This window comes from Neomonachus schauinslandi, chromosome 8, assembly GCF_002201575.2.
Source record: "Neomonachus schauinslandi chromosome 8, ASM220157v2, whole genome shotgun sequence".
Taxonomy (NCBI): Eukaryota; Metazoa; Chordata; class Mammalia; order Carnivora; family Phocidae; genus Neomonachus; species Neomonachus schauinslandi.
Genome location: NC_058410.1, coordinates 30262252 through 30276935, shown reverse-complemented (window position 1 = coordinate 30276935; position 14684 = coordinate 30262252). Strand labels below are relative to the sequence as shown.

Sequence of the window (14684 nt, the reverse complement as noted above, 5' to 3'; positions counted from 1 at the left end):
TCTTGCAACCGTTCCGCGCAGACCACAGGTCCCATGCCCATCCGGGTGCCCTCCCACGATGGACACATGGCAACGCTCTGAAAAGATCCAAACAATCCTCTTAACATACTTTACTCAGAGCTGAGCGTAATGCAGCCGCATCATGACCACTGCTCAGTGAGCTGGTTTCCCCAGAACACTCTGCTTTTATTGATCTGCTGAAGTTGCACTGAAAAAGGCTGGTGTCCAAGGGCTTGCTGCCAAGCAGAACCGTTACATCTTCTACTTGGAAAATTGATTTTTGAAAGTAAGTACAGATTTTGAAAGTAAGTACTTCCCTGCATTGGGCAAGTTTGCGTTATGCCACTTGGCTTTTCTGAAATCCAAAGAGGATTTTTGCCCTCAGGAAGTGTAGCTGCTTTTCTCCTTCATGCCATCTTGGCTCATGAAAGGTTTCTTAGAGACGTTCTAGTTTCAAATAGTGGGAGAAACCTGTACCGAATTTCAAGCTTAGCCCAATGGAATGTCATCTACAGGTTCATTCCAGGATTTTTAAGTGAAAATGCTTTCCCAGCATTTGTTCTAAGTGCAGGAGAACTTCTGAATGTGCATTAGTTCATCCTATACGTTAGCCATCCTTCCCAGAGATTTGTGTCCTCTTTTCCCACCCCTGATCATTTCCACTCTTTCTTCTGCTTTTTAATTTAAAAAAAATGTTAAGTATAGTTGACACACAATGTTACGTTCGTTTCAGGTATACGACATAGTGATTGATCAAGTTTATACATTATGCTGTGCTCACCCCATTTTTTTCTTTTATATTTCTCTTTTCCACATCAAAGAGCAGATAAAGGGGTGTGTGTGTGTGTGTGTGTGTGTGTGCGCGTGTGTGAAGGTAAAAGTCACAGGTCTAGGGGCACCTGGGTGGCTCAGTCGTTAAGCGTCTGCCTTCGGCTCAGGTCATGATCCCAGGGTCCTGGGATCGAGTCCCACATCGGGCTCCCTGCTCCGTGGGAAGCGTGCTTATCCCTCTCCCACTCCCCCTGCTTGTGTTCCCTCTCTCGCTGTGTCTCTCTCTGTCAAATAAATAAATAAAATCTTTAAAAAAAAAAAAAAAGTCACAGGTCTATGCGTGTGATCTAAGTAGGATAGGTATGGTTGGTGCTAATGACCAGTGCCTTTGTTTTTTTCAATCTTGGTCCGTTTCTAAAAATATGGGATATAAACATTTAAAATGTTATGTAAAACCCAAACCATGCTTAATTAATAACTCCAAAAGTTAATTTCCAGAAGTAGATGTACTCAAAAAAAAAAAAAAGTGGTTGATAAGACTCAGAAGTGCTATAGATATATACCTTTTTGAGTATATGTCCACTTTTCCAAATTTATATATTGTATGTATTATTTAATATTTATATCATATACATGTATGAAGGAAAGAGCAAAGAAAGAAAAGAGCTCATTGGTCAATTTTGGAGGGTGCTGGGGAACTACCTCATTACTTGGGAAACTAGAAAATAAAGAGAAAGTTTCAAGCATTTCTCTTGCCTTTTTTCTTTGATTCATACTTCAGGGCAGGCAAATAACTAAGGAAAAGAAACTTCTCCTTAGAGAAGTAGAAGCTATGATCCAAATTTAGAAGGAATGATGGAATGCAAATAACGGATATGGGCGATGATCCTCACAGAAGCCTACATGACAAAGTGGGAGACAGACAGGATGCACCTTTGTGGCAGGACGTACGCCATCATCTGTGAAGGAGTTTACAAACAAACAAATGAAAAAATCTAAATCTGCTCAAGCCTCTAGACCTAAATAGCAGTTCACTGGAAACACAAAGGACAGAAGGTCATGTGATAGGACTATAATCAGCAAAACCCAGCATGGGAAAAACCCTATGAAACAGAGAACCCCATTTCTTCATTTAAAATATAAAGATGGGGAGGAAGAGGGAGAAATGAAGATGCAACCTACAAATTATAAGAGACATGTCAATCAACTGTGAGTTATGTTTTTGGATCGTGATTCAAGCAAAGTATAAAAAAATAATTATCAGACAATTGGAAGAATGGGAAGACACTGGATATTTGATACCAAGGGATTACTATTAACATTTTTAGGCTTGATCATGATACTGCAGGTAGAGTTTTTAAATGTCTTATCTTTTAGAGGTCCATGTGGAAATTTTATAGACAAAATGACATCACGTTTGGGATGTGACTCAAAATCATTTGGGGAAAGAGCAGGTGGGGTTAAAAAGGAATTAAGAATGATTAAATTGGGTGGTCGGTACATCAGGTACCTTCTTTTTACTTTTGAATGTTTTGAACACGTTCACAGTAAAATGATCTTTAGGTGAGTGTGCTTCCCTCACATTTGTCCTAAGAGCACAAAAGGTGTTAGAGGAAAACAATGAGTCCTTACCAGTCACAGTCAAAAATGTCAGAGAGATGAGGAGATTGATGCCCCAGTTCATGCTAGAAGTTAAAGCCATGGCTCGTCCTCTAATTCCACCAGGAAAAATCTCGCTCAGTAGCAGCCAGGGCACTAGAAGAAAGGGAAGGGGAGGCAGCAAAATTATCAAAAACCCATTGAAACTGAGGGCCAGCCCTCTGCCCTCTGCCTTCTGCACCCTGCCCCCTGCCCCAGGCCTGTGTGGTTTGTGGTTGGAGAGCAGGGCTGTGTCCTTCCTCAGCAGGAGGGGAGAGAAATGCGCTTCCTTCTCATCACCAGCCAAGTGAGAAAGGATTCAGGAGAAATACTGACAGAGCCTGACAATAATCCTGGAAGGAGGGGTGTATGACACAGGCCTGAGAATGCAAGCGGGACAGGCGGTGGCTGGATCACCTGCCAGGGAGCAATGAGAGAGGCAGCTTTGGACCTCTGCCAAGCACAGAGCCTCAGCACTAGACCCAGGCTCTCCCTGCTGTGGGTCCTGGCCCTTCCCTTGGAGAAGTCCGACATCACAGCTAATGAGTGGGTAGGAAATGGAGCCAGGAAGACAGGGGGAAGGAGGCCGCTACTCTCCCTGCTCCCACCTGGTCTTCCTGACCGGGGGCAAGCTGAGTGGACAGCAGCTCTGAATTAAACCAAGCCCCGAAATTTGATTATTATACTTGACGAAATGTGTGAATTTCTGAAAGGAGACTCTTGTTGGCACCAAAACTGATCAGAGCACTCTTTATTATCTGAGAGTGACAGGGAACATTACAGGGCCTGCCTGATGGGATTAGAACTCACTTGTCTTCTGCTTACTGCCCATCCAGCCCAGCGTGCCCAATAAAATAGCTACGCATTCTCACAAGGGGCGGAGCACCTTATGAACCTTACCTCCAATGATCCTCCCCAAATCTTCCAAGACAGGAACTTACTACTATCCTTCTTTACGTAGAAGAGACTCAGGCTTCAGGAGTTAATCATCTGCCAAGGTCACAGAGCTCAGAAGTGGCGGAGGGGGCACTGAGTCCTAGTAGTGAGTCCGTGAAACTCATGCTTGTTAATCATGGTGCTCTCTTGGTGGTGGCTCAATAAATATTTGTTAATGAATAAGTAAATGTGGAGCATAAGCGTTTGATTCTGAACAAAGAAGGACGTAGGAGCTGCCCCAGCCCTGGCTCACTGCTGGCGAAGTCACCTTGTGCTGGAAAGACAACAGTTACCTACGACCAGCTGCAGGGTCCTAGCCCAGCAGAGGCAGTGGGGACAGGGCCCCAATGCCAGCCACCACTCGCGTGGCCTATGTGGGAATCGAGAGAGTCAGCTGTGCCTCTAATTTAACAACTCGCCTCCCCTGACAAGATCAGGGTCTGGACGGAAAACATCTGCTCGTAGTAAATCTGCTATTTTAAAGTAAGAAAAATAAATTGAATTATAGCAGAGGGCTGGAGAAACACTTTTTTCTTGATTATCTTTTTCCAAGTGAATCCATGTAGGGTTATCGTTAGGGCATGGAAGATAATTGTAACAAAGGAACATGTTTGTTATTGTTCTAATTGATAGGGAATTCAAAATTAAAATTCTGTATCCCTCCCCTCCACTTCCTACCCCCCCCCAAAAAAAAACCTGTATTAGATTCTTGCAGATTATATCCTTGGTAGGATCACTTTGCTCTTAATGAGCCCCGTGCAGTGCTCAGGTAACCTTGTATTTGAGTGTTGTGAGACTGGGGATCTGGCTCTGAGTAGAATGACAGCTGTATAGTTCTGGTGAAGTCTTTGTAATGACCTGCCCTTGGACAAATACAAGATAAAATTATGTAAATCCAGTGCTTTTGAAGTTAAATAATCTATGCCACAGACCAATCCCCTGTGCCCCTTTCTGCCATTGGTATCTATCACAGTGGTGTGGGGGATCTCTCATCATCTTTTGCTCTAGCAGCCATGAGGAGGAGGTGGGGGAAGGGTCACACTTCCTTTTCTAGATGAGTTCACAGAGGTTTTCTTAATCTACTTCCATCCCACTTCATCACCTCTGAAACGCCTTCCTCCCTTCCCCACCTTTCACCACAACCACCTCTTGGAATTATTTGGTGGGATCTTGAAAAATCATTGCTGGGGTCATCAGACCCATGTTGGTGTCAGATGAGAATGTGCTGATCTTGCTGTTACCTAAAGTGGTGGATATCACCCACAAGGAGACGGGACTGTTTCACAAAGCACTAGTTATACAAGCACTCAGTCTGAGCTGTCAAAGGCTTGCCTAAAAGGACCCATAGTCCTCACTGAAAGCCTGCCCTAGACAAGCATTCAATTCAGCACCGATCTAGGTTCGTGGGCAGCTGAACCAATCAGTGAGCAATGAACTGAACATTGAAAGAGAGACTTCCCGGGGTGCCTGGGTGGCTCAGATGGTTAAGCGTCTGCCTTCAGCTTGAGTCATGATCACAGGGTCCTGGGATCGAGCCCCGCATCGGGCTCCCTGCTGAGCGGGGAGTCTGCTTCTCCCTCTCCCTCTGCCTGCTGCTTCCCCGGCTTGTACACACTCTCTCTCTCAAAAATAAATAAAATCTTTAAAAAAAACAAGACAGAAAGGGAGACTTCCCTCCATCTCTGATGAGAACTTGTCAGTCAAATCTTGCACCTGATGTTTCCAAAAATAATGTAGTGTTGCAGAAAGCTTCTACTTCTTTCTTGATCTGATAGAAAGAATTCAAGAATTGATGCTTTGATTTATCTAATATTGACCAATTGGATGTTGTAGCATTTAACAAGGGTTTTGACAAGGATGGTCCAGCCTCCCAATAAGGAGCCCGTCAAGTCAAAAATAAGGAGAATATTATTTTAACAATGATTTCAGCACCCTAAAATCACAGATTTTCAAATCCAGAAAGTGAAATCAAGTTCTGAAGATGGTCCTTGCTGCAAGATAAAACTGACTGAAAGGATCAGAGTCTTCCCAGGGCCGTCTTAGGAGCAAGATGATGCCAGAATCTGACAGGCCTCCATGGTCCCTGGAAAGGGGCTAGGAAGGTCCAAAGCAGAAAAAATGGAGCAGCTCTGTTTCAGCTCTTAAGTCAAGAGCACAGAGATGGAAACCATCACATGGGGATTTCATATGTTGACATTTACGGTGACAAGTGGAAGTCCTCTGCAAATCACTGATGACTTTTCTAATGAGATGGCCTCATTTCTCCAAAAGTCAACCTGTCGCCACCCACCACAGTGAAGAAGTGGAGCCTCTTGGGGTGTGCTTGTTCTCCACTGCCCTGATGATAGACTTGTGCTTTTGCTTATGAGGAATCCAGTGGGTATTCAGAGACGTAGTGAACTCTTCTCCCAACAATCCTCCTTGACCTCCACCCTTCCACTTTGGCCTCGCCATTCCAGGATGAGCTCAGCAATACGTGCCTCTGGAAATGTCCGAGTCTGTGCATGTCTTTAAGGCCTCCCCTGTGCTGCAAGGATAGAGGAAATTTTGGACTTGCCAGGACATAAGTTACCCATAAGTATTGGCACCTGTACTTCACATGGTATTAAATCACCAAGGTTGCCCGTCAGAACTTGCCTGATCCAGATGAAATCCGCAGACAATGTTTATGGTTGCACAGAGTGTCATGAAAAGACGTGAAGGACAAATATGTTAAGGTGTCTCCATGTGCCGTGGAGGACATGGGCTTGGTTAGCAGGGGCAATCCGTGCAGATGACTTCGCCCTCCCATGGGTAGGTAACCTGCCATGTTAATCCTCGCCCCCTCCATATAAGCCACTGAGGCTGTCACTTAAGCCCTTGGCTTGCCTTGACTTGAACTCTTCTTCACCCTCCTGGCATGCCAGCTCCAGGCTTGCAAGATTCACGGATTCACAGAGGTCTTAAACTCTTGCCAGAGAATTCCCAGCAACTCTGGAGGCAGAATTCTCAACAGCTTGATTTGCCGACTAGTCGGTGTTCCATACTTTGCCAAAGTGAAGCCAAATCCCATGGCTTTTATTGCCTATGCAAACAGCACACGGCACACCTAGCTCTCTGTCTGCCAAGAGATCCTTTAAATGTGAATATGAAAGGGAAATACGCCCATTTCCTTCCAACCAGATGTTTAAATCCTGGCTCCATTAAGTTCCCTAACTGGCAAAGGTATGCTCTTTAAAAAAACACACTCCACCATGGGCCACCTTCTCCAACATCAGCAATGATGCAATAGCTTTTATTTGTTTTTATTTTTATTTCTCATATTCCCCTTTCTCAGTTTCTCTGAGTTTTGCTCATGCCTCACCTCTTCTAAGTAAATATTTTATTCTAGAATATTATCTTGTATTACTTACATAAACCAAGAAAAGCAGTGAAATAAAGCCTCAATTTTCCCCAGTCTTTCTATCTTAATGATTTCTAGTCAACACTAACTGAAATGATTTTTTGAAAACATTTTAGGGAAAACTGAACACAATGGAAAAACCATCAATTTAAAAATATGCAAGAATTGATAATGAAACTCTTGTGAGCAAGTACTGGTTGGGAATAAGAAAAAGTTACTGGCGGTGGTCTTTAAACTTTCTTGCCTGTGTAACCTTTAAAATAATTTGAAAAACTAAGTACTTTCTTTCATTTGTAAGTCAACATCAAACTTCTTCTCGCTGTAACTTTAAATGATAGCAAAGAATGCAATTTCTATTGTATTATAAACTCTAACATATAAAAGAGAGCACTTCTCATGCTTTTACATATTTCCAGTAGAATTGAAATACCATACCTACCTGATATTCATCATCATCCATTTAAAAAATACAGGAATAAGATACTTAAAGTAAATTTTATATTGTTTTTCACCTTGAACTCAGTATTTTATCCTTTTTCAATGCATTTTTAAACTTAAAAGTCTTTTGATCACTCCATCATAAGTGCTCTGGGAAAAATTACCATAAACTGAAATTTTAGGGTTGTTTTATTTCCCCTAAGAATTTTTAGGTATTTTTTTCTCAGCTGTTAACACAATAATTAATAAAAAATGGATCAAAATTATATAAATATATTACAAATCTTTAGAATTAACTATTAGATATGAAAAGTGAAATTTATTGAAAGAAACCTCTCTTAACAGACAGGGAGTTTTTTCTTTATTATGTATGTGTGGGTGAATGTCACTTCTAGACTAACAGGATATATTTCTACTCTTTAGATGAAATTTATTGTCCTCAAGAATAATGAAAGAAGATGGGGAGTTGAAGAAATTTTATAATACAAGAATCACTCAGTTCTTTGAATTAACAAAAAAAGTAATTTGTAATGATATATCAGCTGATCACTTGGTTAGGTCATCCTTTAATTTTTTTTTTTTTTAAAGATTTTATTTATTTATTTTGAGTGAGAGAGAATGAGAGAGAGAGAGCACATGAGAAGGGGGAGGGTCAGAGAGAGAAGCAGACTCCCTGCCGAGCAGGGAGCCCGATGCGGGACTCGATCCAGGGACTCCAGGGTCATGACCTGAGCTGAAGGCAGTCGCCTAACCAACTGAGCCACCCAGGCGCCCCATCCTTTAATTTTGCTGAAAGCAAATTGTTGGCAATATCTAGGCCTATGAAAGGATTATTATCTAGTCATTAGAATCATTTTTCCATACCACACCTACACCAATATTTCCAATTATCTTTTTGATTACTGCTCCTGAGGTTTTTATAATTTGGGACATGTATCATCATAATAAGTTTTCTAATGGATAATAGGTGTGCTTTCTTCCACTTAAAGTGGAAGGACAATTATCACTAGGGAGATGAGGAAGAAGAAATTGTAGGAAACAGATTTTTCCGGAAAATCAAGAAACTGATTTTCTTTGACGTGTCCTCGAAGCAGTACTCTGCAAAATGAACCCCCAGGAGCATGAATATCCCAATTTTCAGACCACTGAACTAGGATTCAAATTGGAGAAAAAAAAAAGGAGTTCCAAGAAATTACCCTTTTCTTGTTTAAACTGTAACTGGAATGTCATGCTTCAGATGTAATGTTATGCTGTACTTTTTTGATGATTGATGCTTTACTTTAATCAGAAAGGTATTACAGTTTTTAATATTACAAATGCTCCCTGGAAAAATTCTTAACATTGTGTTCTGGAAAACAATAAAGTAACAAAGGAATGCTTGTGTTTATTAAGATAGTTTAAACCTTAGTCTGTGTCTTTAATGTCTTTACTGTCTGATATTCACAATTCTCAAGGGCACAGGATTGAGAGGAAAGTTCAACACTGTTGTTTTTTGTGAACAGTTGCCCATGGTAACAGAATTGATGGTGTCATTTCACTGTGTTGAGTTGTGCTCATGCTACAAAGATGCGGTTTTTAGACTGGTTCTGTTAGGTACTGGTCGGCTGCATCATCTGACTCCAAAGAGGAAAATAGGATTTAATTAGATAAGGGCACATATGTCTTTAAGTTTTTCCTCCTTTGCTTGGATGCGAACTTAGTGTAAAACTATTCAGATACTAATTTTTATTTACTTTGCATTATTTTAATGGTTAACATCAGAGGACCAAATAACTCATCACTTTCATCTATCAAAATGGCCTTTAACTTCATTAATTGGAAAAAAAAAGGAACAGTATGGATGGGAATATTGGTGATTAAAAAAACCCTAAGATTTAAAAGGAAAAATATGAAAGATCTTAAACTTATACACTTAACACTTAACTTATACTTAACACAAACAAGTGGGTGAATATGATTGTTCAATGGCTACAGTTGATACTGAAACTCTCATATTGAAAGCATAATAATTTATGCAGTATGCCTTTTCTCTAAAGGCATGTAATTATGCCATAAGAATAGCAGGAAAAAAAAAAGATGATCACTAAAAATGCCTTTCACTGCAATGATTCTGAATATTAAAGACCTAGAGTTGAGGAGAAAATATGAAGAACATCGAAATCTTTTTTGAAACATTGGATGTACTTCTGGTCTAAAAGCTTCTCTGTTCTAAACTCATCATATCTTGGAGTAAAGCAGCTAAGTAAACTTCTAAATTAAAACCTGCTGTTTCACATCCCTGGAATTCTCAAAATCTTTAGCTGTGCAAACATCACATGAACAATTTCTTTTTGAAGAGCTAAAGTTATTTGGGTATGAAATCTAAATTTAAATGTTACGGCAGATGAGTCTTATGCTTCCTACTGATACCCATCCTCCAAAAAGCTGGCTAAACTCCATAAAACTAAACCAAACAAAAAGTTAGACTCCACAGTTTTTGAGCCTTAAAAAAATTCTAGTTTGTTATTTAAAACCAAAAAGTGGCCTTTTTAGGACACTTGACAGACAATTCTCCATGGATCCCTTGCAGTTCTGCATGTCTTAGGAACAAAAGCAGTGACTTTTTTTGTTCTGGCTGTTTTTCTAAGGATGTTTGTATAACAAACAGCCTTGGAAGACAGAGACAGTATCTCCTGTATCCAGTAAATTAAAGATAATGTCTTCTTCCACGGAGGAAATCAGGCTGGCTTACTGTCTATTATAAAAGATTTGGGTTCCCTATACCTGGGGCTCCTCTTCTCAAAAATGACCCAGTGTGTGTGCAGGTGTTATCTGGTTCTCTTCCTGTTGCTCTGTGGGTACTGGGGCTTGAGGAAACGGGGCAGTGCTGATATTCTGGCTATTGCTATTGCTGGGGGTAATAAATTGTCCTTTGTCTCTGATCCAGAACTCTTAATGTTGTTTTCCAAAATCCATAAAACTGTGACAGGGTAACTTGTTAGCTTGCAAGTGGGCTAAAATATTAGTCAGTTTGCAGTTCTTGAGAGTGTGATTACTTGTGGCTATGGTATGATTTTTCTACAAAGATCTTTTATTACTGTTATCAACTATGGACTGCCCTTTTACATCTGAGGGATTTAATAGGATTGTTAAGCCTGAGATAATCCATTGAAATATTTCTATAAACTCTAATGTTAATTAAATAAGCAAAAACAAACCCCAAATGCCAGGTTCAGATTTCCACATATTTCTCTTAGGAGAACTGTGAAGGAATTGTCTTTAGTCTTTTTTGTAAAGGGTCAAGTTTAAATACATCTAATTACTAAACCAAGGTGTGAAAAATTATCCCATGATATTGCTCATCTCAATCTTTGTTTTCTAGGGAAGGGCTGGGTCTTGTATTTGAAGAAAAAATAGAAATCTGGAAATGAATATTTTGTTTAACACTATAAATTTTTTAATGGCTTAATTTTAGGAAATTTAAAACACAAACCTTCTTAGGTCATCAAATATTGGAGATGGCCTTGTGTCCTCAATTGACTAGCTTTATTCAGATACAATTTTTGGTCAAATGTGCATGGAATTCCCTACACCATACATTCATCTCTAATTCCCTATATACTGACTCAGATACATACCAGAGGGATCAGGATACATCAACTCCAAACTAGAGAGAGAGAGAGCTTCCCCCTAGTCACAGAAGCTGAGAGAGTTCCAGAAACACTTTTTTGACTCATCCAACAAATATTTATTGAGCCCCTGTTGTGGGCCAGGCCCTAGGTTAGGCTGGAGGAAACAACAGTGAAAAAGACAGAGTTTGTGTGTACATAGGACATATAGTCTAAATTAGTTGCACCAACTTAGAAGAGTGGACATTTGAGTGTTTCTCAGGCTACATCACACCTTTCACCCTTCCCCAGTGCCTCAGGACTTTCTATAAAACTTGTCTGGTTTCCTAGGAAGATCTCCTGACTGTAGGTAATCCAGAATTAAACTATATTTCAAAGCACAAATCTATTCTTTTTAGTCTTGACCCAACTGGAATGATCTGTGGGAGGGAGGTAAGGAGGACCATGGGATCATAATTCAACTTAGGGCCCTGGAGCACTTCCCGTGTGTCCTGACATGGCTTAAGCAAAATGCCTGCTGATGTTAGGGTTGGCATTATCAGAACTATTCATGTCATGTGTAGACCACAGTCTGACATTTATTAGCACTAATAACTAACTGTATCGAGTCCATACTGCACACCAGGCACCAAACTAGGAATGTTGTATACAGATTGCCTCACTTGCCCCCACAATTACACTGTGAGGGAGACAGTATTGCCCCATTTTCTAGATAAGGAAACTGAAAACTTGAGAGAGGAATTGACTTGCCCAAAGTTCTACACCCTGGAGCTGGGATTCAAGGCCAGGGAGCCAGATATCAAAGCCTGGTCGGAATTCAAGCACTCTGTGCCATGGCCTCAACAGGTTTTCTTACTGTGCCTTCAAGTTCGTGTCCCCTCAAGTCCACTTCACCTGCCATCATCCCTACTCCCAGATCTTCACTCTGCTTTCTTCATACAAGCTGTGACCCAAGAAAGGCCTTCTGTGACCATTCGACCTCCTCCACACGTGCTCCTTCATTTATCCTTCCCATTGTTTCTTTACCACTCTTACCTCCATCTAGATTTGAACACTTCTCTCCTCCTGACACTATTGTACATGTATTCATGTTCTTGCTTCTTGCCTGTTCCCACAACTGGCTCCATGAAGGCAAGTTGTAGACCTTGCTCACCCATCCCTGAATCGCCACACGGAGCACTGGGTGAGCAATACACACACACACACACACACACACTCTGCATACGTGAGTGAATGAATGAATCCCCACCGCTTTCTCCCCCTCCCCTCTCCTCTTGGTCACCCCCAGTTGCTTTCTTGCTGGAACGCCTGCCTATTTGGCAGAAGAGCTCAGGGGAGATGATTTGGTGGCACCTGTCACTCAGCCTGCAGTGTGAGGTTCTGCTTGAGTGAGTGAATACAAAGGTAGTTAAAGAATAGCTGTCACAGTCTCATTACTGAACTTAACGTGTGACGTTGGACAAATTCCTTCCATCTGCTTTCCTGAAGAGATACTAGTCATGAGATGGAAGAGGAAGTTGATTAATTAATGAACATAGGAATGCTTGGATTTTGAAAAGTCCTAATTATTGTGAAAAGAATAGCCACACACATTTTTCTACGTTTTGGTGGCTAACTTAAGGAGGGCTGGGTTTCTATACAAATATCACCTCAGATGAATTCATAAGAGAGTAATTGCATGCCTTGGGTTTGGGTTCCCCTGTGCTTTACTTTTGAAGCATGAGTAGAAGAGAAATCTTCATGTGGCTCCATGTCCTCACAATGTCAGGAATCTTTGATTCTACCCTGAAGTTTGAACCATGATGGACAAATATTCAGCTATTAAAAGGAGCTAAGTCATGATCAGGAGCACCCCAGAAATGCAGTGGAGGGTAAGATTAAGATTTTGAACATATTTTAAAGTGAAAAATGAGGTATGGAAAGTTAAATGTTTAATAAAGGTCTCTAATAAAAGCAATGGAGTCTATATCTTGATTTCATTTGATGGAGGAGTTTTTGTATTAGTTACTGAAAAATGGAGGGCAGAGGCTCCTAAACTCTTCAGGCCATGGACCCTTCAGCAAGCTGGTGAAGACTATAGATTCCTTTGAATAACTTTTTGAACGCATGAAATAAAATACATGAGATTACTTCGTACCAACCAAATTCATGGTCCCTCCTGAATTTAGGTTCTAGGGCAACCCTATTATTTTACAATTAGGAAAACAAAGGACCAGAAAGTAAAATGATGTAGGGCATATGCTTTAACCTAAAAATAGAAACACTTTTTTTTGGCTGGAGAAACTATGGTTGTGATCTAATACAATTAAGGAATGTTGTTCTAAGCTAACCCGTATTTAAGAAGGTTTAATAAAAATGGTTTTAGTCTTGCTTTCAATTTTACTTTAGAAAAGCAAGTACTTTTCCCTTTATACCACCGTTTTTGCAAAGGATTTGCATCTGTTACAAGCAATAAACTCTCTAAATGAAATACCTGGGCAAAAATCACATCAGGTTAATAAATTTTACAATGCATTCAAGATCTGATATGAAAACCTTGCTTCTAATAAAAACCTTCTTTAAACTCTAACTGCTTTGTGCAGTTTATACCAATGCTCTAGAACACAATTTTGGTGATTGAATTGGAATTCCCAGGATGTGTTTTCTTTACCAAAGAAAAACAACATCAATACAGACATAAACGACTGACTCTTGGCAAGAAAAACAAGGACAATGACCAGATCCCTTCTAAAAACTCTAGGAGAATCAACAGCCCCAAACCACGGGTGTGAAATAACTGCTTGTTGTCTTTAGAGGGGAAGATTCGGGATTCTGTCAGACTGCATGGCTCCCAGTCGCGTGTGTGAATACCCAGCTCTTCAGGCTTGTTTATTTTACTCAACATGTGCTTATATGGCACTTCTCAGGGCCAGTTTTTAAGGACTTTATTATGAGCTGACTTACTCCTCACAATGCTATGAGATAACTATCAATTGTATCCACATTTCTAAGTGATGAAAGATAAGGCACAGAGAAGTTAACTAACTTCCCTAAGGTTGCACAGCTGGCAAGTGGCAGAGTTGAGGTTCGACTCTGGGCGCTGCCCTACTTCAAAGTCCATGCTTTCCCTTTTCTAAAAAAAATTGAACCCATACCTTGTTACCTACATGTAACCCAGCTCAGTCCTGGGAACTGCAATTATAAGTTGGAGAAACCATGAGATGACGGGTCATTTCTTTTTCCCATAGCCAAACCTCCTTCAGCCATGAGATTCTCCATCTCATTAGCAAAAGGAACCTTGTTCTCCATACAGCAGGAAAAAGCAGAGGTGTCCAAGACAAATCCGGAGCTACTTTTAGATACTCTGAGTCTGAAATAACTCTTCACGACTCAACAAAGAAAAGCCCTATTTCTGAGCACTCCTAACCTCCCTACATCTTATATTATAGGCAAAACCACAAAGAGATTTTTGGGACTATGCTCAAGTGAAATTTGTTCTGCAAAAAGCTTCACAATGGTGACTAGCAGGGACAGCAGTGTCTGTGGTAGCCTAGCATTTCCAGCTGACGTGGCACCCGGCCTGCCCTGGACAGCTTGACACACATAAAAAACACACTTCGAGATCTTTCTTATATTTGTATCTCATTTTTAACTCCTTCTTCCCCAACCTCCCTCTTAGAAACACTAATGTATTCCTTCATGGTTTTCAAACAGACTTATGCAATGTTCACTTGGAGGGAGAGAAGGAAGAAAATATGAGATGCCATTTCTTCCCTCAAAGAGCTTATTCCAGTAACTATGTTTGGTAAACCAAAACAAACATACAGAAGCAATACACTTCATCATTAAGGACTAAGTCCTGTTATTACACCCCCCGTGACTTCCACTCCCACCGTATGCAACAGCATCCCAAACACTCACCTGTGCATCAG

General features: G+C 40.7%; 1 protein-coding gene across 1 annotated transcript in view; it reads right to left on the bottom strand.

Annotated features, from left to right (window-relative positions):
- SLC2A12 (solute carrier family 2 member 12) overlaps window positions 1-14684 on the bottom strand; it is a 52038-nt gene that overhangs the window by 10737 nt on the left and 26617 nt on the right. The window contains exon 3 of the mRNA XM_021693579.1: window positions 2404-2526. Coding sequence (XP_021549254.1) covers window positions 2404-2526 — 123 coding nt within the window. The remainder of the gene's footprint in view (window positions 1-2403; window positions 2527-14684) is intronic.